Raw genomic sequence first — 20,324 nt, forward strand, 5'->3', positions numbered from 1 at the left:
TGTCGCACAGGGTGACAGGAGGTCCCAGCACCCGTAGCTGGTGAGGATGGCTGTTGTGGGGATGGATGAGGTCTAGGGGTCATCTCCCTCTCCTGGGGTCCTCCTGGCCCTCACTGGTGGAGAGAGGAGTTTCTGTCATTCATAGTGTTAGTAATAGCAAACAGATACTGAGTTCCCGTGGGCAGATACCGCACTGGTAAGCACAGAGTACTTTGTTTCATTTGTATTATGCTGGGAGGTAGGCCCTCTTCCTGTTTTACAAATGAGGGAACTGAGATGCAGGGTCACGTGGGAGGAAATGACAGAGCAGAGACTTGAACTCTTGGGGGTCTGATGCTATAGTCTGATGCTACAGTATGACCCCCTAGCCACTACATGGCACCAGACCCTCAAGTTTACCAACCCCCTGGCAGGAAGGATATGGTGAAATAGTGGCCAAGGGGGCGTGGGCTCTCCACCAGCTCCCTGGGATAGGCATGCATACGCACACTTCTCCAGGCTCCCTGCCTCCATTCCTCCCTCAGAGCCGTCCTCCATTCGGCAACTGAAGTGATCTTTTGAAGATGTGAAGCAGGTTCTCACCACTCTCTTTTAAGAAAACAGCCTTCCAGTGGCTTCCCGTTGCTTTTAGGGTAAACACCGGGATCCTCACTCCCCTCACCCAGCTCTGCTGGCACTACTCAGTTCTGCCGGGCGCTCACCCAGCCCTCACTATGCTGGTTCTCCCCCAGTCCGGGTCTCAGCCCTGTGAGGCCCTCGTGGATGTCCCCAACTCAGCACCCCGCTGTCTGCTGTCCTTGTGTGCACCGGAATCACGAGTATGGACGCAGTGCTCCCACTCACCCTAGAGTGTAAACTCCACAAGGGCAGGGGTGCGGCTGTGTGACCTGTGTCCTCAGCCCCAGCGCAGTGCCCAGCACTTAGTAGGCTTTTGACAATTATTTGTTAAATGGTCGGCTGTGGATCTGGGGCTTTTCTACCTTCAATTTGAGCCAAGCCACAGGTGTGAGGGGCCCAAAGCCCCAACACTTTCTAAAATCCAGACCTTTCCCTTAGGCGCATCTCTCCCCAACACCAGCCCCAGTCACACATAGGTGCCCACAGGGAGCGCAGGCAAGCCCCAGAGGCAGACCTCAGCCTCCCAGCCTGTGTGCATGGGACCTGGTCAGGCCATGCCACCTCTGCGTCTTAGGTTGTTAGGTGAGGATCCAGTGAGTTCTCAAAGTAACGTGGGTAGACACTAGATGACCAAAGGCCCCTGGAGGCCCTGACAGGTGTGGTCACCATCCCCTGCTAGGTGCCCTTAGAGGTCACCTTGAACTTTTCAAGCTGTTCTTCAAGGTGGGTTCTGGGGGTCAACCACATTCTGGTTGGATAACATCAAAGGCAGGCTTGGCTCCTGGAGTCATGACCTCAGGCCATCCTGAGCCTCTCACTTTCTTCCCAGCTCTGCCGAAGCCTCCAATTGACCTTGTGGTGACGGAGACAACTGCCACCAGCGTCACCCTGACCTGGGACTCTGGGAACTCAGAGCCCGTGTCCTACTACGGCATCCAGTACCGTGCAGCAGGTGCGGAGGGCCCCTTCCAGGAGGTGGATGGCGTGGCCACCACCCGCTACAGCATTGGTGGCCTCAGCCCTTTCTCAGAATATGCCTTCCGCGTGCTGGCGGTGAACAGCATCGGACGAGGACCACCCAGCGAGGCAGTGCGGGCACGCACAGGGGAGCAGGCGCCCTCCAGCCCCCCACGCCGTGTGCAGGCACGCATGCTGAGCGCCAGCACCATGCTGGTGCAGTGGGAGCCGCCCGAGGAGCCCAACGGCCTGGTGCGAGGGTACCGCGTCTACTACACTCCCGATTCCCGCCGCCCCCTGAGCGCCTGGCACAAGCACAACACAGACGCCGGGCTCCTCACCACCGTGGGCAGCCTGCTGCCTGGCATCACCTACAGCCTGCGCGTGCTGGCCTTCACTGCCGTGGGTGACGGCCCACCCAGCCCCACCATCCAGGTCAAGACGCAGCAGGGAGGTAAGTGCGGGCAGCGTGCTGGCTGGGTGGCCACAGCAGAGCTGGGGTGGGCAAGGCTGAGGCGAGGCCTCTTCCGTCAGGCCGTGGGCTTGGGGGCCTATATTCCACACACGCGTGGTCACTTGGGATGCAGGACACGGGTGCGAGGGTGTCTTCCCCTGCCCTCGAGGGGATCGGTGAGGTTCACGGCGCCTGGCGTGGGGGCGTTGCAGTGCCTGCCCAGCCGGCGGACTTCCAGGCGGAGGCAGAGTCGGACACCAGGATCCAGCTCTCGTGGCTGCTGCCCCCGCAGGAACGGATCATCAAGTATGAGCTGGTGTACTGGGCCGCGGAGGATGAAGGCCAGCAGGTGAGTGCCCAGCGGGGACAGGAGAAAGGAGGGGGGCTCCTCCTGATCCCTTAGAGTCTGTGGTGGGCTCACCCAGGCAGGCTTTCTGGATTTTGTGGTTGTACGGACGCAGCCTCCAGGGTTCTCCTTGGGGCTCTGGGGCTCACGTGGCTGATAAGGTTCCATAGTCTTTGTTGCCCCTGTGCTGGGGGCAGAGTCTGTCCTTGGGTCTGTCCGTGGGTTTCTTGGGCTCTGTGGCTTACACGGCACTGGCGGAGCCCTAAAGTTGCCCACTGGAGCCACTTGTCCCAGGTGTTCGTGGCCATGTAGTCTGTGCGGTGTCCGTGGCATGGGCTGGGCCGAGTCCCTTATATGGTCCAGGTGGCCATGTGACATGGAGCCAGCCTGGAGCCACGGTGGGTCTGCAGGGATCAGCTGCAGCCCGCGTTGGGGAACAGCCTCTGAGTGACCTTTGAGGTCAGAGCAGTCAGTGAGTGCTCCCTGCTCTTCCAGCACAAGGTGACCTTCGACCCCACCTCCTCCTACACTCTAGAGGACCTGAAGCCTGACACACTGTACCACTTCCAGCTGGCCGCCCGTTCCGAGATGGGGGTGGGCGTCTTCACCCCCACCATTGAGGCCCGCACAGCGCAGTCCAGTAAGTGTCTTCGGAGGCTACTGCCTGCTGTAGCTGGGAGGGACACAGACATACACACCCTTCTCCCTTGACCAGGGTGGGTGGTCAGGTCTGCTAGGCCCTGGACTGGACCCTTGTCTGGGCTCCAGGTCTGGACCCCGAGAGAGGGACAGGTAAGTTCCCACTGGTCTGCGTCCGGGCGGCTGCTGCCCGCGCTGCTCCCCACCCCCCACCCGCTCCCGCCCCTCCCTCTCCCAGGCCACCCCCCCCCCCCACGACCACCCAGGTAAGTTCTGTGTCTGTGACTCATCCTCTTCCCCCCCCCACCCCCCCTACCCCCAGCCTGTCTGCGCTGGCCACACTGGCTGACTAGGCCATTCCCACTGGTGGGACGGCCACGCTTGCCCAGTCTCAGACACGCCCCCGCTTTGGCAGCTGTCCTCCCTTTCCATGTCCCCACATCTCATCTCCCCCATCACCTACATTCCCTGCCCTGTGCCCCCCACCATGAGAAAGATGTGTGAGCTGTGTCATCACACCGGGCCAACCGCACGTAGGGACACATCTGTGAGCATGAGACTTTGTGACCGAGAGTGTCCACGTGCCTGCCTTAAGACCACGTGACCTTCCACGTGTGGGTCTGTCTGTGAGGCCATTTGTGCTACACTTTGTGGCTTTGTGTGTTACCGTGTTCCTGCCTGCGAGTGACTCCGTCTGACCGCCTGACTGTACAGCACCTGCATGTGTGTCCAACGAGTGTCTGGCGTGCCCTGTGATTGAGTGGCCATGAGGGTCTGTGTGATAATGGGGGCCACAGATGTATGGCTGGAGAGGATCATGGCATTGAGGCAGCACAGGTGCTCACCCTAGACACGGCAGTGTCTGTGAGGCGGTCCATGTGACACGGGGCTGTGTGTGAATGTGCCAGTGATGTCGGGCAGCTATGTGGGACCTGGTGTTCATGGATCCATCCTGCGAGCACCTGCTGTGCTCCTGCTGCGCCCGTGCACGGTGCGGGGCTGGCAGTGACCCTGACGTGGCCTCCCACCTGCGGGGATCCTGGTCTAGTGGGGCAGATAGATGTTAAACCTGCAGTTACCCAAATGAGCTCTTAATTATGTTTGTGTTAAGTGCTGTGGAAGAGACAGATGATGGGATGGGAGCTTCATCTGGTCTGAAGGGCCAAAGGGGCTTCCTTGGGTGACACAGGCCTTAGGCAGAGGGTCAGCAGGTGCAAAGGCCCTAAAGTGGTCAGTGGTGAGCAGGGGGCCAGTGTGGCTGGAGCAGCCACCAGACCATGGCAGCCGGCTTCAGGTTCAGAGGACAGGTGGGAGGGCTGACTGGCCGCTGTGCAAGAGTGCACAGGACAGCCCGGCAGGATGCCTGAGGCCAGGTAGGGGGCTGTGTGGTAGTCCGTGCAAAAGGTGGCAGCTCAGATAAGGTGGTGGTGGATTGGAGAGCTGGCTGGGACTTGGTGATGGATTGGGTTTGGGGTGCTGAGGGAAAGGGAAGTGTCAGGCAGATTCCTTGCTTCTGATGTATGGACCTGGGAAGAGAGTAGGAAGTGGGACCTAAGCAGGCACTACAGCCCGAGATGCCTTATGCCATGTCAGTGGTGATGTTGGGCTAGAGGTGGGGGACCCTGAGGAGGATGACCAGAGATGGCTGGAAATTAAGGAGAGGGGAGCATCTTAGAGGTTGGAAGAAGCAGACCAGATGCTTGACCAGAGCCAGAGGAACACTGGAGTGTCCACTGGGTTGAGGACTGTGAGGACTTTAGCTGGAGGGAGGGACCACTGCAGCTGGAGAGGGGGGTTGTGGTCCTGAGTGTGGGTTTTGTCTTTTAAGATAGGATTTTGAGCATATTTAAGCATTACTAGGAATGCGTCTGTTCAGAAAAGTCAAAAATTTGGGAAAGAGAAGGATTTTGGAAGCTCAGGAGGTTGGGGAAGGGGGCAGAGCATGGATGGGAGAGATCTGCCTTGGACAGGAGGGCGTACCTCTCTCCCCGAGGGAAGCAAGGGCGGCTCAGTGAGATTACAATTGTTGGGTGGGTTTGGTAGCAAGAGATGGAGGGAGCTGCTGGTGGGAGGCTTCAGTCTTCTGTGCAAGGTGGGAGACAGTTGTGTGCTGAGAGCTGAAGGTTCGAGCGTGGAGGAGGTTGAAAGCATGCTGTGTACAGCGGTGAATCAAGCCGGGCAGAGGACAGAGGCCACAGGCAGCATGCAGGGCCTGGGTGAGGCCACTGGGGACGTGCTCATAGGATGCCGGCCTTGCAGGGCAGGTGACCTACCTGTCCCAGGGCTGCCTGGAAGAGGGCAGAGGGGTTGGATCCATCCAGGGCTTGGCACAGGCCAGGCAAGAGCATGGGAAGAGAAGTAGGTGAGAGAGTTGAAGGGGCATGTAAGACCGGTGAGGTGTGGGACCTCCGGGTCTAAGCTCAATATTGAGGGCAGTAAGGATGGTAGGTCAGTGGGCGGAGGTCCCTGGGGGGCGCTGAAGAGCCAGTACAGTGCTGGGGACCTTGAGCAGCTGAGCTGGGGGAGGGGGAAGGTCTGCAAGGGGATGTCGGAGGCCACGGTTTGGGGGATAGGGCCATTCCGAGCCTTGGCAGTATCAAGGGCACGGCTACAGCCGTGCGGGGGAGGAGAAAGCCCTGGAGATGAGGGGCTCGGGGGCTCGGGAGGGGGACTACCGAAGTCACCCAGGCAAGGGGTAGGAGCAGAACTCTGGACGGTGAGGAAACCATGCTGTGGCACTAGGTTCCTCAGTGGGAATAAGGTCTAGAAATGTCACTGGGAATAAGGGAGGCACAGCCCCGTGTCCTAACTCCAAGGAACTGGTTGAGTGCGAGCACCTCCATAGGGCACACTTTCTCCAAATCAGTCAAGGCCGTTGGCCTCTTTCCCATCTGGCCTCCTGTCTCTGTGGTTGCTTGTGGCTCCGACACCCTGTCCAAGAAGGCACAGGCCACGGCTACCTTGTGCCAGAAGAGCCACTGGGGCTGCTGGTCCTGACAAGAGCTGTGGGCACAGCAGCTAGAGTTCTCCATATGTGGTTGTGTGTGTGATGGGGGCAAGGGGTCAGGGAGTCCCGGCCCACGCTCATGTGTATCTGGCAGTTGTGTGTGTTTTGTGAGAGAAAGCATATGTGTGGGAGAGACCTTGTGTGTGTGTGAGGTGCTGTTAAAGCCCCATATGTGCGAAAGACACCATATGTGTATGTGGGACACACGGTGTGTGTGTGTGTGTGTGTGTGTGTGTGTGTGTGTGTGTACACAGGCAGAGCCTGTGGTCCAGAGGGAGCCAGGCTGTCTGGCAACAGCGGTGGCAGCCTGCCTAGGAGGGGCCCTGGGTTAGCCATTCTGTACTCAGGGACTAGCCGGCCTGGGTGAGTTTCCCATCCTCTGTGACTCGTCACTGTGTCCGTGACCCCCACCCTCCATCTGCCTGCTTCCCCCCATTTGTCTTCCCCAGCCCCCTCCGCCCCTCCCCAGAAGGTGACCTGTGTGAGCACGGGCTCCACCACGGTCCGGGTAAGTTGGGTCCCGCCGCCAGCCGACAGCCGCAACGGCGTTATCACCCAGTACTCGGTGGCCTACGAGGCAGTGGACGGCGAGGACCGAGGGCGGCATGTGGTGGAGAGCATCAGTCGCGAGCACTCCAGCTGGGACCTGGTGGGCCTGGAGAAGTGGACGGAGTACCGGGTGTGGGTGCGGGCACACACGGACGTGGGCCCCGGCCCGGAGAGCAGCCCGGTGCTAGTGCGCACGGACGAGGACGGTAGGCGCTGGCACCGAGGGGAGGGGCGGGGGAGGGGAGACACCCCTCCCAGACACCACCCACCGCGCACCCCAGGGCCTCTGCCTCACACAAGCCGGGAAGGACTCCTCTTCCTGGTGGGGGCTTAATAGCCCAGAGTGGGGAAACAGAGCTTGTGGGATAGCCCATGACCAAATCCCAGCCTTTGCAGCGGTCTCCAAGGCAGCTGGAGCCTTAAAAGGCTAAGATGGAAGAAGCAGTCCCACCTAAGATCTGGGAGGTGGAGACTGGGAAGACTGGTCCAAGAGATGCTCAGAGTAGAACCAGTAAGACTTACTCTTGGCCAGATGTTGGCATGATGTGGGTGCTAGGAGGAGATGGGACAGGTTGTGCCCACCTTAGGATGACCAAAGGCCTGGTGCCTCACCACTGCCCTCCCCACCAAGTGAGATAGCTCTGGGCCCAGGGGGTCGGCAGGGCTTCCTTGTGCTAGGTGAAGGGACCCCTCCTGTGTCCTCAGCAGGGACAGTCTACAAAAACTCTGTGAGGGCCTTTACTGGAGCAGTGGGGTGCAAAGGCAAGGCCCTGGAATGTGCTGTGCCCCCCCCGAGCCAAGGTCCATACCACCAGGCCTGACTTTCTTCTCTTCCCGGTCCCCAGTGCCCAGTGGGCCACCGCGAAAGGTGGAGGTGGAACCGTTGAACTCCACTGCTGTGCGTGTCTCTTGGAAACTGCCCGTCCCCAGCAAGCAGCATGGCCAGATCCGCGGCTACCAGGTCACCTACGTGCGGCTGGAGAATGGCGAGCCCCGTGGCCCACCCATCATCCAGGACGTCATGCTGGCTGAGGCTCAGGTGTGTCACTGGGAGGCGGTGGGGTGGAAAGGTGGACGAGGCCAGCATGCTCTGCTACCTCTTTGGAGCCCAGGTTTGACCCATCCCCTGCCTGCCCTCGGGACTAAGACACCGAGGTGTCCTGCCGCATTAGGCTTAGGAGGTGCTCAGACCAGAAGGTTAGGGCTGGGTTCCAGGAAACACTCTCTTCCGTCTTGCCTACGCCAGCCCAGGCCCTGCCAGCCCCATCTGCCCCGGTGACTGTCCCAGCCTGGCAGCCACCTCTGTGGCTCAGATACCAGCACTAGCAGTGAGGAGCCCTCTCTGCACAGAGCCCGGCTTCCATTGTCACCCCCTGCCCGGGCTTCAGCCCCCTAAGCCCTCCTTTGTGTTTTGCAGAAAGCACATTCACTGTCAGTTAGGCTGGGATTTGAGATTTGCCTTCCCCCGCTCAACAGTGCTGGGCTGGGCAGCCATTCCTCCCACAGCCAGGGAAGGGAGAGCCCTCCTTCTGTCATCTCCCCCAACTCAGCCTTTGGCCATGGCAGAGTTCTGTGAATGGCCCAGCTGGGTGTGGCTCTACGCCTGGCCCTCAGGAGGATGGCCTGGCCCCTGGTGTTTACGCTCAAGGTCTGGGCCTGCCAGCCAGCCTCCTGTCTTCCTCTGTGCACTAATGTCCTCCAGGGGATAACAGTTTCACCCGTGAGCTTAGGGTGAGGTCCCTGGGGTATTCTGAGCGCTGGTTTGCTGTTCAAGTAAAGAACCTGGGATACTGGGAGGTTATGTGAATGGCCCAGAGTTTCCCAGGAAATAGGTGGCTGAGCTTGGGTAAGAAACCCAGTCTCTGGACTCTGAACTCCTAGAAAGGGCTGTAATTGTTACGGCGAGTTTCCTCCCAAAAGATTCTGTTGAAGAGTCGTAACACCTGGTGTGGTCTGCTTTCGAGGTCTCCCCATCCAGAATCAGGGTCTTGGGGAGGGGGTTCACAGTGGGCAGCACTGAGGCAGCCCTGGGGGAAGGAGCCCAGATTCCCTTCAGAGCCCACATGCCCTCCCCAGCCAGCTTTTCACCCCTACCTGGGCTGGGCCCAGAAGTGCAGGTGCAGACCCCATGTTCTGCCTGCTGTACTCAGGGTGGGCTCACCCACACAGACAGATGGGGCCTTCTTGCCTCCGGCTGAGCTTAATTCTGAAGCCAAATTTCTTCTCTGGCCAGAGGGTGCCCTCTTCCTCCTCTCATCCTGCCCCGTGCTGAGAGAGAACGGGGGTGGAGGAGGCGGACATGTGCACCCGCCTGCATTCCTGGGGCAGGTTGAGGACTCCTCCTGGAGCCTCCACAGACACACCCACCCAGAAACATCCCCGGAATGGGCTCCCTCCAGCCCCTCCCATCCTAGAGGGCCAGCGGCACAGCTGCAGCCAGTGGGGTTCTGGAGCCACCCTTTCAGGTGCCCCCTTCTGGTTCCAAGTGGTTTGAAGGGAGCTGGGCTACAGGAGGAGGGACACTGTCCATCTGGTTTCAAACATATCATGATGGGGGTAAACCTGAGCTCCAGGAAAGCCAACTGAAGATGGAGGGGCCTGGTCCCCAGCCCAGCCACAGGGCCCAGCTGTCCTCCGACCACCCTGTCAGGGACACCACAGCCTGTCCGTCTTCACCCAACAGCACCATCTGCTTAGCCCAGGGTCCCCACCAGTTCTGGAAGAACCATGAGGGTCCTGCCCCCCTCGAGTGTGTAGCCAGACCTGTCTCCTTTTATGTGTGTCTCCATGTCGGGTTTGTCTGTTTCTCACTCGATGTTTTTCCTCCCTCTCTGTGTCTCCTCTCACTGCCTGTGCCTGCCTCGCCCTCTTCTCCTCTCTCCTTCCCACTGCTCCCTTCTGTCCTCTCTCCCTCCGTTGTGCTTCATCTGCTTTGTCTCTCCTTCTTTGCCCTCACTCTGCCTCCAACACGGGAGAGGTGCGTTGTGAAGACCTTCCTGCCCAGACCTGGCTTGGACAGTGAGAGTCTCCCCACCCCCCCACCCCCGCTCCGAGACAAGGAACCTAGAGCAGAGGCGGGCCCAGCCATACCTTTGAAAGTGTCCGTGGCCAGTAGGGACCTGTTGATGGTCTCCTGCCATATTCTGTCCCATGCTCCTTGCAAGGCCTTTCCAACAGAGCTTCTCAGAACAAGAGGGACCGCAGTCAGTGGACAGAGGTTGGACCAGCACTTTAAGGGTGGTTGGGCCCGAGGACCCTCTGGTTGCTCTAGCCTGAAGATGTCATGGGCCATCTCCCTTTGCTGTGCTGGACACCAGCCAGCCTCAGTCCTCCAGGGTCCCCAGACCACAGAACAGACACCTCAGTCCCTCCACCTACATGCATCACGGCCTAAAGAAGAACGTACCAAGAAACAGCGACATTGCCAGCCCTGAACCATGCCTTGCTACCGTAATAAGATCTCAGGCACCCTCAGGAAGGAATAGGGGTCTGACTGCTCCCCCTGTGCCTGTGGGGAAGGGCCTAGACTCCAAGCTTGGCACTCACACTTCCATCATCTTGCTGGCCAGCCTGCCCCCATCTCCCAACCCCAGTGCAGCTCTCGCTATTCCTGGGACACCCTCCTGCCTGGGAAAACTGTATAATCTGTCTCCCAACTGAGAGTGAAAGGAGACGCTGAATAATCATACCATGACAACAGCCGCAGGCCAGGACCTTCCTGGGCAAACCCGGATGCAGTCGCCCTGCTCCCAAAGGAGTGGGTGTCTTCACCCCTGTCTGGCAGCCTCTCCCTCAGAGCACCTGTAGGTGGCGCTCTCTGGTCCCTCCCGTGCCCAGGAGCCCTCCCTCTTCAGTCTGTGTGCTTCCTAGTCTCCCTCCCCTCCTCCGCCCTGGCTTACGGCATGGGCTGGGATCTCCAGATGGGGAGTGGTTTTGGGGTGCTACCCCCATGGGCATTTCAGAGGCCCTTGCCCTCCCTCTGCCCTGCTGGGCCGGGCCCCCTCCAGCAAGAGTCCTTCACATCCTGTCTCCCTTTCTCTCCCTCCTGCGGTCAGTGGCGGCCAGAGGAGTCCGAGGACTATGTAAGTAACAGGTGTGCGAGCGCGGGCGAGACCTGGGTCAGGTTGGGCTCATGGGACGCTCCCCTCCCCCGCCTTTCCCCCCAGCCTGAGCCGCCAAGATCCACAGGCCACCAGCCACCTCCAGAGAAAATTGGCGTTTAGACTCAAGCAGCGAGCTGAGCAGCGATTGGCATTTCCTCTAATCCTTACTTCTCGCCTGTCGAGCAGCAATTTCAGGCCAGTGTTTGTGATCGACCAGGGCCTGGCCCCTGCTCTGGCCAGACAGGGATGGAGTTAAATCCGATCCTGATCATTAGGCCTTATTGATCCCTGGAGTGAAAAATCACCTGCTCCTGGGCCCAGGCTGGGAGGGAAACCTGGGGAGCTGGTTCCGGCATTGGTGCGTTCTGGAGCCCCAGCCCTGGGACACCCTCCAGCCTGGGCAGGAGGGTGTCTGCGAGGGGTTGGTGGTGGCTGCGGGGGCCCCACCTACCACTCAGAGCTGGAGGGACACCAGGGTTGGTGGTGACAGCTCTGTTCCCACTGCACGGTGGTCCCCTCCCTTCTTCCCACTCTCCCCGTGTCGCGTGGCTTGGCCTCCTGTGGTGTTTCTCCGCATGTCTGGAAAGGATGCCTTGGCTGGAGATGGGCATGTAGGCAGGGCCTGCCAAGGCGGGGAGACACTGCCCTGGCTGACTTCTTAGGTATCACTGGGGACAATGGGGACGTACGTTCCCTGGGGTGGGTGTTTCCTGTCCTATTCATCTTCCTTCCCTCATCTTTCTTCCCTTCTCACAACGTATTTGCAAGGCATTCGGTAGTCACAGAGCCCACTCCTACATGTGGCCAGATGGGGTCCTGGCCGGGTCCTGCTGGGCAGCACCTTGGCCCGCTGCACCTTGCTTGTTGGTGTGGGTGTGGGTGAGGGTGTGGTGTGTGCACGCGTGCACTATGGTAGCCCTTTGGCCTCCTACAAGAGAAGCTGTAGGCTGCGTGCATGTGCGTGCCAGGAGTCATGCCAGGTGCCCCGTGCGTGCGGAGCTCTGTGCCCTGTGTGTCATGTGTACACAGACCTCCTGAGGTGTCACTCGCAGCGCAGTGGAGTGGAGGAACAGTGTAGCCCTTTGTTCTAATCTGAAAGGAAGGGTGAGCTGTCTGCTCCAGGCGTGCAGCTCCTGGGACAGGCGGGGTCCTCCTGGGCACACATCCCACCTGCCTGCCCCGCATCCAGCAGAGTCCGGCATCGCCCAGCATCCCACGCCCCGGGACCTCTGGCCCTGTGAGCCCCAGAGGCTCCCTGCCAGCGAAGGTCCTCAGGTGGCTGGCACGGGCTGGCCTCCTGGCTCCTCTGTGATGAGACTGGGCCCCTCCTCCTTCTTAGGAAACCACCATCAGTGGCCTGACCCCAGAGACCACCTACTCCGTTACTGTTGCCGCCTACACCACCAAGGGGGATGGTGCCCGCAGCAAGCCCAAAATTGTGGCGACGACCGGGGCAGGTGAGTGCGGGGTCAGGGACAGAGCTAAGGGTGGGGCGGCAGGGCGGGCAGCGCCAGAGCCCAGCGCGTGGTTGTTCAGTCCCAGGCCGGCCCACCATGATGGTCAGCGCCACGGCCATGAACACCGCGCTGCTGCAATGGCACCCTCCCAAGGAGCTGCCTGGCGAACTGCTGGGCTACCGACTGCGGTACCGCCGGGCCGACGAGGCAGAGCCTACTATCATGGATTTTGGCAAAGATGACCAGCACTTTACAGTCATCGGCCTGCACAAGGGGGCCACCTACATTTTCTGGCTTGCTGCCAAGAACCGGGCTGGCCCCGGAGAGGAATTCGAGAAGGAGATCACCACTCCTGAGGATGCACCCAGCGGCTTCCCCCAAAACCTGCGTGTGGTAGGGCTGACCACCTCTACCACGGAGCTGACCTGGGACCCCCCGGTGCTGGCGGAGAGGAACGGGCGCATCACCAACTACTCCGTGGTGTACCGTGACATCAACAGCCAGCAGGAGCTACAAAACATCACTGCTGACACCCACCTGGTACTGTCCGGCCTCAAGCCGGATACCACTTATGACATCAAGGTCCGCGCTCGTACCAGCAAAGGCGCCGGCCCACTCAGCCCCAGCATCCAGTCCCGGACCATGCCCGTGGAGCAAGGTGTGTGCCGCGGGCATGTGGCTGCGCCTGGGGAACTCTGCTCTCCTTGACCCACTGACCTCTGGCGACTGTGATCCACCAGCCTCTGCTGTGTGACCCTCCAATCTCTCATGACCATGACCACTAACCTCTAGCGAACAGGTGCCACATTCTCAGTGTGCGACCCCTGACCTCTGCTCTCCTTGACCTACTGACCTCTGCTATGTGACTCCAATCTTTCGTGACCTTGACCCACTGATCTCTTTTGACTGCATCACCATCCTTGGGTGTGGGACACTGATCTCTTGGGGCCATGACCCACTGACTTCTAGTGAACATGCTCCACCGTGCTCTGGCGTGGGGTCACGTGCTTCTCATGACTGAATCCCACTGACATCTGGTCACTGACCAGCACCTCTGGAGATCCTGACCACGGGTCCTGTGGCATCTGCCCAGCTCAGTCCTCCCTGTGAAGAGGAGTCTGGGCTGAGAGCCGAGCTGTGGGATTTGAAGCTGGCTCGGAGTGGGGTACCTGGCCTCCGCAGCCATTCCGGACCCTCAGCCCTGGCCAGCATCTCTTCCTGGCAGGGAACCCTTCGCCCCAGCCCCCGGTTACACAGCCACGGCTGACTCCCCGCCCTTCCTTGTGTTCCACAGTGTTCGCCAAGAACTTCCGTGTGGCGGCTGCTATGAAAACTTCTGTGCTGCTCAGCTGGGAGGTCCCTGATTCCTACAAGTCCGCGGTACCCTTCAAGGTGGGTGAGGGCCACGGCCAGCCAAGCCCGGCACACTTGCTGGCCTGCCCCAGGGCGTCGCAACAGTCCCAGGTGTGGGCGTCTGTGGCGAGGTTTCCCGGTCAGGTGGATGCACACTCTGTGCCCTGTAGGCCCACAGTTGGGGGGGGGGGGGGCTCACCCCAGCGCACTGCCTGTCCCTCTCCCCCGCAGATTCTGTACAACGGGCAGAGTGTGGAGGTGGACGGGCACTCCATGCGGAAGCTGATCGCAGACCTGCAGCCGAACACGGAGTACTCATTTGTGCTGATGAACCGCGGCAGCAGCGCGGGGGGCCTGCAGCACCTCGTGTCCATCCGCACGGCCCCAGACCTCCTGCCGCACAAGCCACTGCCTGCCTCCGCCTACATAGAGGACGGTCGCTTCACCCTCTCCATGCCCCACGTGCAGGACAGCACCCTCATCAGGTGTGCAGATGAAGCCGTGCGTGGGGGCGGGGCAGGGCTGGCGACGGGCGCGTGGGTGACGACAGGCCTGATTCCCGCTCTGCCCGCCTAGGTGGTTCTACATCGTGGTGGTACCCATCGACCGTGTGGGCGGGAGCATGCTGGCCCCGAGATGGAGCACACCCGAGGAGCTAGAGCTGGACGAGGTGCCTGCGATGGGACGGGGCACTGGCAATGACAGCCCCATTGCTCTGCTTGGCTGTGGCCCCAGTTTCTCCCCCAAATTGGACTCACTCTCTGGCTGCTCTGCCTGGAAGCCTGGTCCTCTCTGGGACACTGAAGCAGCCCCCTGGGAGTTTCCCAGAAAACTGGAAGGCTTGCAGAGATTCCCTAGAGGGATTTGCTGAGGATCCCTCAGGACAGGAAGAAGCAAAGATCCCTGTACGGGTCTAGAAGTTCCTGAGCCCTGTAGACTTGGGGCAGTCCCGAGAGGCTAGAGTAGAGCCCTCGGCATGTTGGGAATCCCTTGTCCTCACAGAGGTGTGGAGCCAGCCCTCTCTGGTTAGAGTGAGGGGCAAGTTACCCAGAGGGCCTCTCCTCACTGGGTTGGCAGGGAGGAGTGGCATTGTGCCGGTGTGTGGCATTATTCCGTGAGGGCAGTGGGCCAGGCCGGGCCCAGGCCTGTTATGTGGACGGTGAGCCTCAGTCTCAGTCCAGGGAGAAGATGTCTGAGGCCACAGGCCCAGGGGCACGTGGTCTGAGGTCCGGCGTGACTCCTGTGCTCTGCTCTGTCAGCTTCTGGAGGCCATCGAGCAGGGGAGTGAGGAACGGCGACGTCGGCGACAGGCAGAGCGGCTGAAGCCATACGTGGCTGCTCAGGTGGACGTGCTCCCTGAGACCTTCACCCTGGGGGACAAGAAGAGCTACCGGGGCTTCTACAACCGGCCCTTGTCTCCGGACCTGAGCTATCAGTGCTTTGTGCTCGCCTCCCTGAAGGAACCCTTGGACCAGGTCTGCCTGAGCCGCCTGGGCTCTCAGTACCCCGAGACTAGACTAGTCTCAAACACCATGAGATCCCAGGCCTAGGGCTGCCCCAGAGACCCCAGACCTGCACTAGGGGATCTCAAAAGACGTCAGCCCCTAGGACCCAGAAGGCCAGACCTTATCTAGCCCTAGGGACTCGGTCAGCTGGCCAGGCTCAGGTCGGCCTGTTTGGCTCCAGCCCAGCATAGCCCAGCCCCAGAGCCCTTTCTCCAGGTTTGGTGGGCAGAGGGTGGGGGACCTCACACTGAGCTCACCGCCCATGCTGTTCCTCCACTGGGCCACAGAAGCGCTATGCCTCCAGCCCCTACTCCGATGAGATCGTGGTCCAGGTGACACCAGCCCAGCAGCAGGAGGAGCCTGAGATGCTGTGGGTGACAGGCCCCGTCCTGGCAGTCATCCTCATCATCCTCATTGTCATCGCCATCCTCCTGTTCAAGAGGTGAGTGCTGCACCCAGCACCCCAGGAGACAGCCACCTGCCCCTGGACTCTCAGGTCCTTCCCGGCATGGTTCGCGCAGGTACAGGGCAGCCACAGCGGCCTGCACTCGGCCCCTGGGCTCAGTGGGAGCCCACAAGAGCAGAAGCAGTGTGTGTGCACACACATGTATGTTAGCCTAGGTGTGACGAGGAGCCACAGCTTCACAGAGGGCTGGTTCACCTGCATCCCTGGGCACGTGTGTCCATCTGTCTCTCTGTTTCGGTGGGTGTGAACATGTCTGTCTTTAAGCTTCAGGACACCGCCCTCTCCTGGTCTCCTACCTTCAGCACTTCCTCTGACGCCATTCCTAGATGACTCCCCAGCCTGGCTCTCCCGCTTAGGCCTAGAGAGGTCCAGGCCCAGCTGCGGGCCCATGTACCCACAGACATTCATTTGGCACACATTTATTGAACGCCTGCTGTAACCATGGCATCCCCAGTAGTCCCAGACTCCGCGTGTCTTGAACCTTCCCCTTAACCTTCGTCCCCTGCAGTCCCTATCACGAAGGACTAGTTAGCAGTCAGAAACCTGGGGGCCAGCCTCAGCCCTCCTCTTCCCTCACTCCACCTGGTCTCCTGGGAGTTCTGTCCTAAAGATGGCTACATCTCCTCCTCCACTCCCAGTAGGCTCCCCACAAGACGGTGCATGTCCAGGCACAGCTGGGGACCTGGTAGACGGTGTTCCTCAGTGCTCTCTCTCAGCTAGTAGTAGCCACCTGCTCTTAGAGCCTCCCCTCCTACCCATCCCCCTGCCAACCTGAAAGGTACTTCCAAAGCTTCGTCACCCTCAGTTTAAAACTTTTTAGTGGCTCCTGAAGTAAAGCATGAGCTCTCTAACCTGACAGTCAAACGCCTGGCTAACCGGTCTGGTCCCATTCCCAACATTGTCACAGAACTGATGCAGTTCGCTTGGCTGCCCGGGGCTGTGCCCCCTCCATTCTGCAGCTTTCCCACTCGTGCCCACCAGGCTGCTGTCATTGCATCCTTCAAGACTCCCTTCCAGGGGCTCTCAGTTGAGAGAGTTTGCCACTCTTGATAGTGGGGTTGTGAGTTTAAGTCCCATGTTGAGCATAGAGCTTACTTTAAAAAAAAAAAAAAAAAAAGACTCCCTTCCCGGCTCTGGTGCCCACAAGGCTGTCCCAGGTCCCTACTTCTGCCCCAGTGATGCTTCATTGGGCACATCACTAGGCCTGTGTTTCAGCAGCCACCACACTGCTGAGCCCATAAGGCTCGTTCATGAACGTTTGTCAGTGAGCACACGTCGGTTTGTATGTCTGAACACATCTCCACATAGGAGTTCCTGTGCTCTGTGTCCCATCTCTCCCCTGTCCCTGACCTGGTCCGAGGGCCTCCTTCCTGAAGAGTTCATTCCTTCCTCCCAGGGTGAATAGGGACAGGCTTTCCTGGTCCAGGGCATGGAGACTAGTGGGGGGTGGACCCTGAGGAGTGTCCTTTCCATCCCGTCTGGGTCCTGGTGTCTGTTAGGAGAGCCAACCCCCTGCCTGTGAAGGCCATATAGGTGCCTTAAACAGGTCCCTCAGCGTCTCCCCATGTCGTGAGAGGGCCTGAGTGCTTGGTGGAAACAATGACCATTCCTCTCTTCTGTCCTTGCCTGTCTTTCGGGACCTAGTAAACAAGAAAGGTAGGACTCGTTCCTTCTCTCTTCACACGCCTCCCCATTCACTCCTTATCCCTGTGCACATTTTGGGCCCAGCAGGGAGGGGCGGTGCTTTGACCGGAAGCCTCCTGGCCTATGCTTGTCTGGTCGGCTCAGCAGGCTCTGGGGTGGGCTCTGTCACTGTCTCGACTTGTACGCTGCACAGGGGATGCCCCTTCCCCAGGGCACAAGGATAGTGCAGACTTTAGTACTTCCCCGGAGTGCACAGACTGACTTCGAGCTCACCAGAGCCTTCTACCAGCAACCAGTTCTCTAAGATTACCTGAGTGCTGCAGGAGACCCATGTGCAGAGAGCACTGGCTGCAGGGCAGGGGGACGTGTGTGTTTCTACACACTCGTTCACACTTACGCAAACACCCGCGTGCACATAGCGGGAGCAGCCCCTGGATGCTTGTCAGCAGCTAGACCCCGTGGTCTGTCTCTGACCCTGTCCCTGTAGACGGGGGAACTGAGGCCGATGAGGGAGGACTCCGCCCAGCTAGGGTGACGCCTTCCCCGTCCCTCCCCTGCTGCTCTGGACATTTACCCTGATACCGAGAGACAGACAACCGGGGCCCAGCTCTCTGTGATGTTTGTGTATCGTACGTGTCGTTTGCATGTTTACTCCTGGTGGCTCCTGCTGCCTCAGCTGTGGTGGCCTTGGGGACAGCAGCCACTGCCCAGCGGTGACCTCCCCTCTCTTGGAAGGTGCCACCAGCCTTTGCAACCCCTTTCCCCCTCGCTGCACTGGCCCTCTGTCCACTCTCCAGTCCTTCTGTGTCCCCACCCGCCCCACCCTGTGTTCTCCATGTTAAAGCTGCTCTGCCACTGGCTCCCCTGCGCTCAGAGACCCCAGGGTGGGGCAGTGGGAGGGACCAAGCCGGACACACAGGGGCTCTGCCACAGCCAACCATGCCGTCCATCTCTGTCCTCCACCTGGACCTCAAGTTCTCACCAACCATCCTTCTGCCTCTTCAGGAAGAGGACCCACTCGCCATCGTCCAAGGACGAGCAGTCAATCGGGCTGAAGGACTCCCTGCTGGCCCACTCCTCAGATCCCGTGGAGATGCGACGGCTCAACTACCAGACGCCAGGTAGGGCGGCTCCTCCAGCCCACCTGCCCCCCAGCCCGGGCCTGCAGGTGCTGGAGTCTCTACCAAGAGACTCTAGCCTCATGCCCCCATTTCCTATCCCTGTTTCTTCTTTCTGCCCCTCTTCTTGAACCCATTCACTTCACTGAAGTGACAGAAGCTTCTATATCCAACAGCTACTCAGGCCCTGCCTTACCTTGGGTCAGGCCTCCAAATATAGGCCAAGGATCCTCACATAGCCCACATCCCAGCCACAAGGTGGCCAGCCTCTGCACCTGCACTTTGTCTCCTCTGCCCCAAAGAGGGGTGTGTTGGTAGGACATGCCCCATCAGTCATTTGGGGTAGGATAGGGTACCTAGATTTACGGTGTGAGCACAGGGACCCCACATAGGGCTTTATATCTGCCTTCCTTCTCCAGCCACTTACGCATGGCTCTCTTGTCTCCTCTTTCTAGTGTGTCACTCCCTCCCTGTGCCCCAGTAGACGCAGCTCAGACCCCTCCCCTAGAAGCTTCCCAACCTGCCCCAGCCCCCACATAGGCCTGGGGGTCTCCCCTGGCTCCCAGAACCTCTCTGATTCTTCCACTATGACTCCTCTTACACTGGGCTAGAATTGCCTCAATGACAGTCCAAGCTCTGTGGGGCCATGAACTGTGTCTTGTTCATTGTCATCCCTTGTACTGTGCACACAGTGGTCTCTAATTGGGTACCTGTAAAATGGACACACAGACAACTGAGTTGAGTGAGTGAACTAACATACATACAGGGCTTGTGTATATGTGAGCTAGTTAAATCGGTGCATATTAACGTACTGCAAAACTTAATGGCTTAAAACAATAATTATGTGTTACCCCTCATAGTTTTTGTGAATTAGAAATTCAGATAAGAGTATAGCAGGAACAGCTTGTCTCTATTCCAGAATGTCTGGGCCCTCACCTGGAAAACTTGGAGTCTGAGAGCTAGAATCATTTAAAGCAAAGGTCAGCAAATAAATAAATAAAAACTTTAAAAAGGTGGGGGGCGGGGAATGGTGCGCCTGGGTGACTCAGTCAGTTAAGCGTCTGCCTTCAGCTCAGGTCATGATCTCACGGTTTGTGGGTTCGAGCCCCACATCAGGCTCTCTGCTGTCGACGCAGAGCCCACTTCAGATCCTCTGTTCCCCTTTCTCTCTGCTCCTCCCCTGCTCGTGCTCACACTGTCTCTCTCTCAAAATAAATAAATACAAACTTAAAGCAAAGGTTAGCGAACTTTGGCCCATTACCAGATATGGTCCACTACCTGTTTTTGCAAATAAAGTTTTATTGGAACACAGCCACACTCATTCATTTATGAGTTATGTATGGCTACGTTCACGCTACAAAGGTAAAGCTAAGTAGCATCTACCATACATCCACAAAGCCAAGAATATTTCCTGTCTGGCTTTTATGGAAAAGTTTCCTGTCCTCTGAATTCTGAAGACTCAGTGTTGGTGCGAGAGTCAGCCATGAGCCCACCTGGGGTTGTCATCTGTGACGACCACACGCGGCCTCTTTATGTGGCCTGGGCTCCCTCAACACCATGGTGACTGAGTTCCAAAGTCCTGCGTCCTGAGAGCAAGTGAACCGGGCGGCCTCGTGGGCTCTTGTGACCCAGCAGAATCATATCTGTGAGGAATCCATGCTCCAGGATGCCAGGGGCCTGTAGGGCAGAGAAGCCCCCTCTGAGAGGGGTTGCTGAGCCACGTGGGCGTGAGTCAGGCAAATGGGAGGGAGCTCCCTTCGTTGGAAATAGTCCTGCGGAGTCAGCACACGGACACTGGGTGTCCTGCCTCATTGGAGTTGGGGTATGGAAAGCCCACGGATGAGACTGGAGGGTACGCAGAGGTCTATCACAACGGAACCTGAGCGCCAGGCTCAGGGGTTTGGACTGCATCATGAGAGCACCAGGGAGGCATTAGACGTTTTCAGCAGGGGAGCGACAGAGTCAGAACTGTGATTTGGAAATCTCGCTCTGGCTGCTGTGCGGAAGACAGATTGGAGGAGAGAAATGGGGAGCCTGGAAAGCCCCGGGAGTAAGTGAAAGGTGCATGAGGAGGGTGGCTGTGGGGGGTGGAGGGCAGTCTTAGGAAG

At 59.1% G+C, this 20,324-nt stretch overlaps 1 protein-coding gene across 32 annotated transcripts in view; it reads left to right on the top strand.

Moving 5' to 3' along the window:
• PTPRF (protein tyrosine phosphatase receptor type F) overlaps window positions 1-20,324 on the top strand; it is an 88,082-nt gene that overhangs the window by 56,479 nt on the left and 11,279 nt on the right. For 9 of the 32 annotated variants that reach the window (XM_045476982.1, XM_045477003.1, XM_045476987.1 and 6 more), the window contains 15 exons: window positions 1,448-2,029; window positions 2,242-2,378; window positions 2,871-3,015; window positions 6,471-6,776; window positions 7,416-7,609; window positions 10,626-10,652; window positions 12,013-12,130; window positions 12,210-12,788; window positions 13,425-13,522; window positions 13,715-13,968; window positions 14,060-14,153; window positions 14,743-14,958; window positions 15,276-15,430; window positions 17,099-17,110; window positions 18,104-18,219. In XM_045476982.1, the coding sequence (XP_045332938.1) occupies window positions 1,448-2,029; window positions 2,242-2,378; window positions 2,871-3,015; window positions 6,471-6,776; window positions 7,416-7,609; window positions 10,626-10,652; window positions 12,013-12,130; window positions 12,210-12,788; window positions 13,425-13,522; window positions 13,715-13,968; window positions 14,060-14,153; window positions 14,743-14,958; window positions 15,276-15,430; window positions 17,099-17,110; window positions 18,104-18,219 (3,033 nt within the window). The remainder of the gene's footprint in view (window positions 1-1,447; window positions 2,030-2,241; window positions 2,379-2,870; window positions 3,016-6,470; window positions 6,777-7,415; window positions 7,610-10,625; window positions 10,653-12,012; window positions 12,131-12,209; window positions 12,789-13,424; window positions 13,523-13,714; window positions 13,969-14,059; window positions 14,154-14,742; window positions 14,959-15,275; window positions 15,431-17,098; window positions 17,111-18,103; window positions 18,220-20,324) is intronic. The other 23 variants (XM_045476994.1, XM_045476999.1, XM_045476998.1 and 20 more) reach the window with 11 other exon arrangements.

Source organism: Leopardus geoffroyi, chromosome C1, assembly GCF_018350155.1.
Source record: "Leopardus geoffroyi isolate Oge1 chromosome C1, O.geoffroyi_Oge1_pat1.0, whole genome shotgun sequence".
NCBI lineage: Eukaryota > Metazoa > Chordata > Mammalia > Carnivora > Felidae > Leopardus > Leopardus geoffroyi.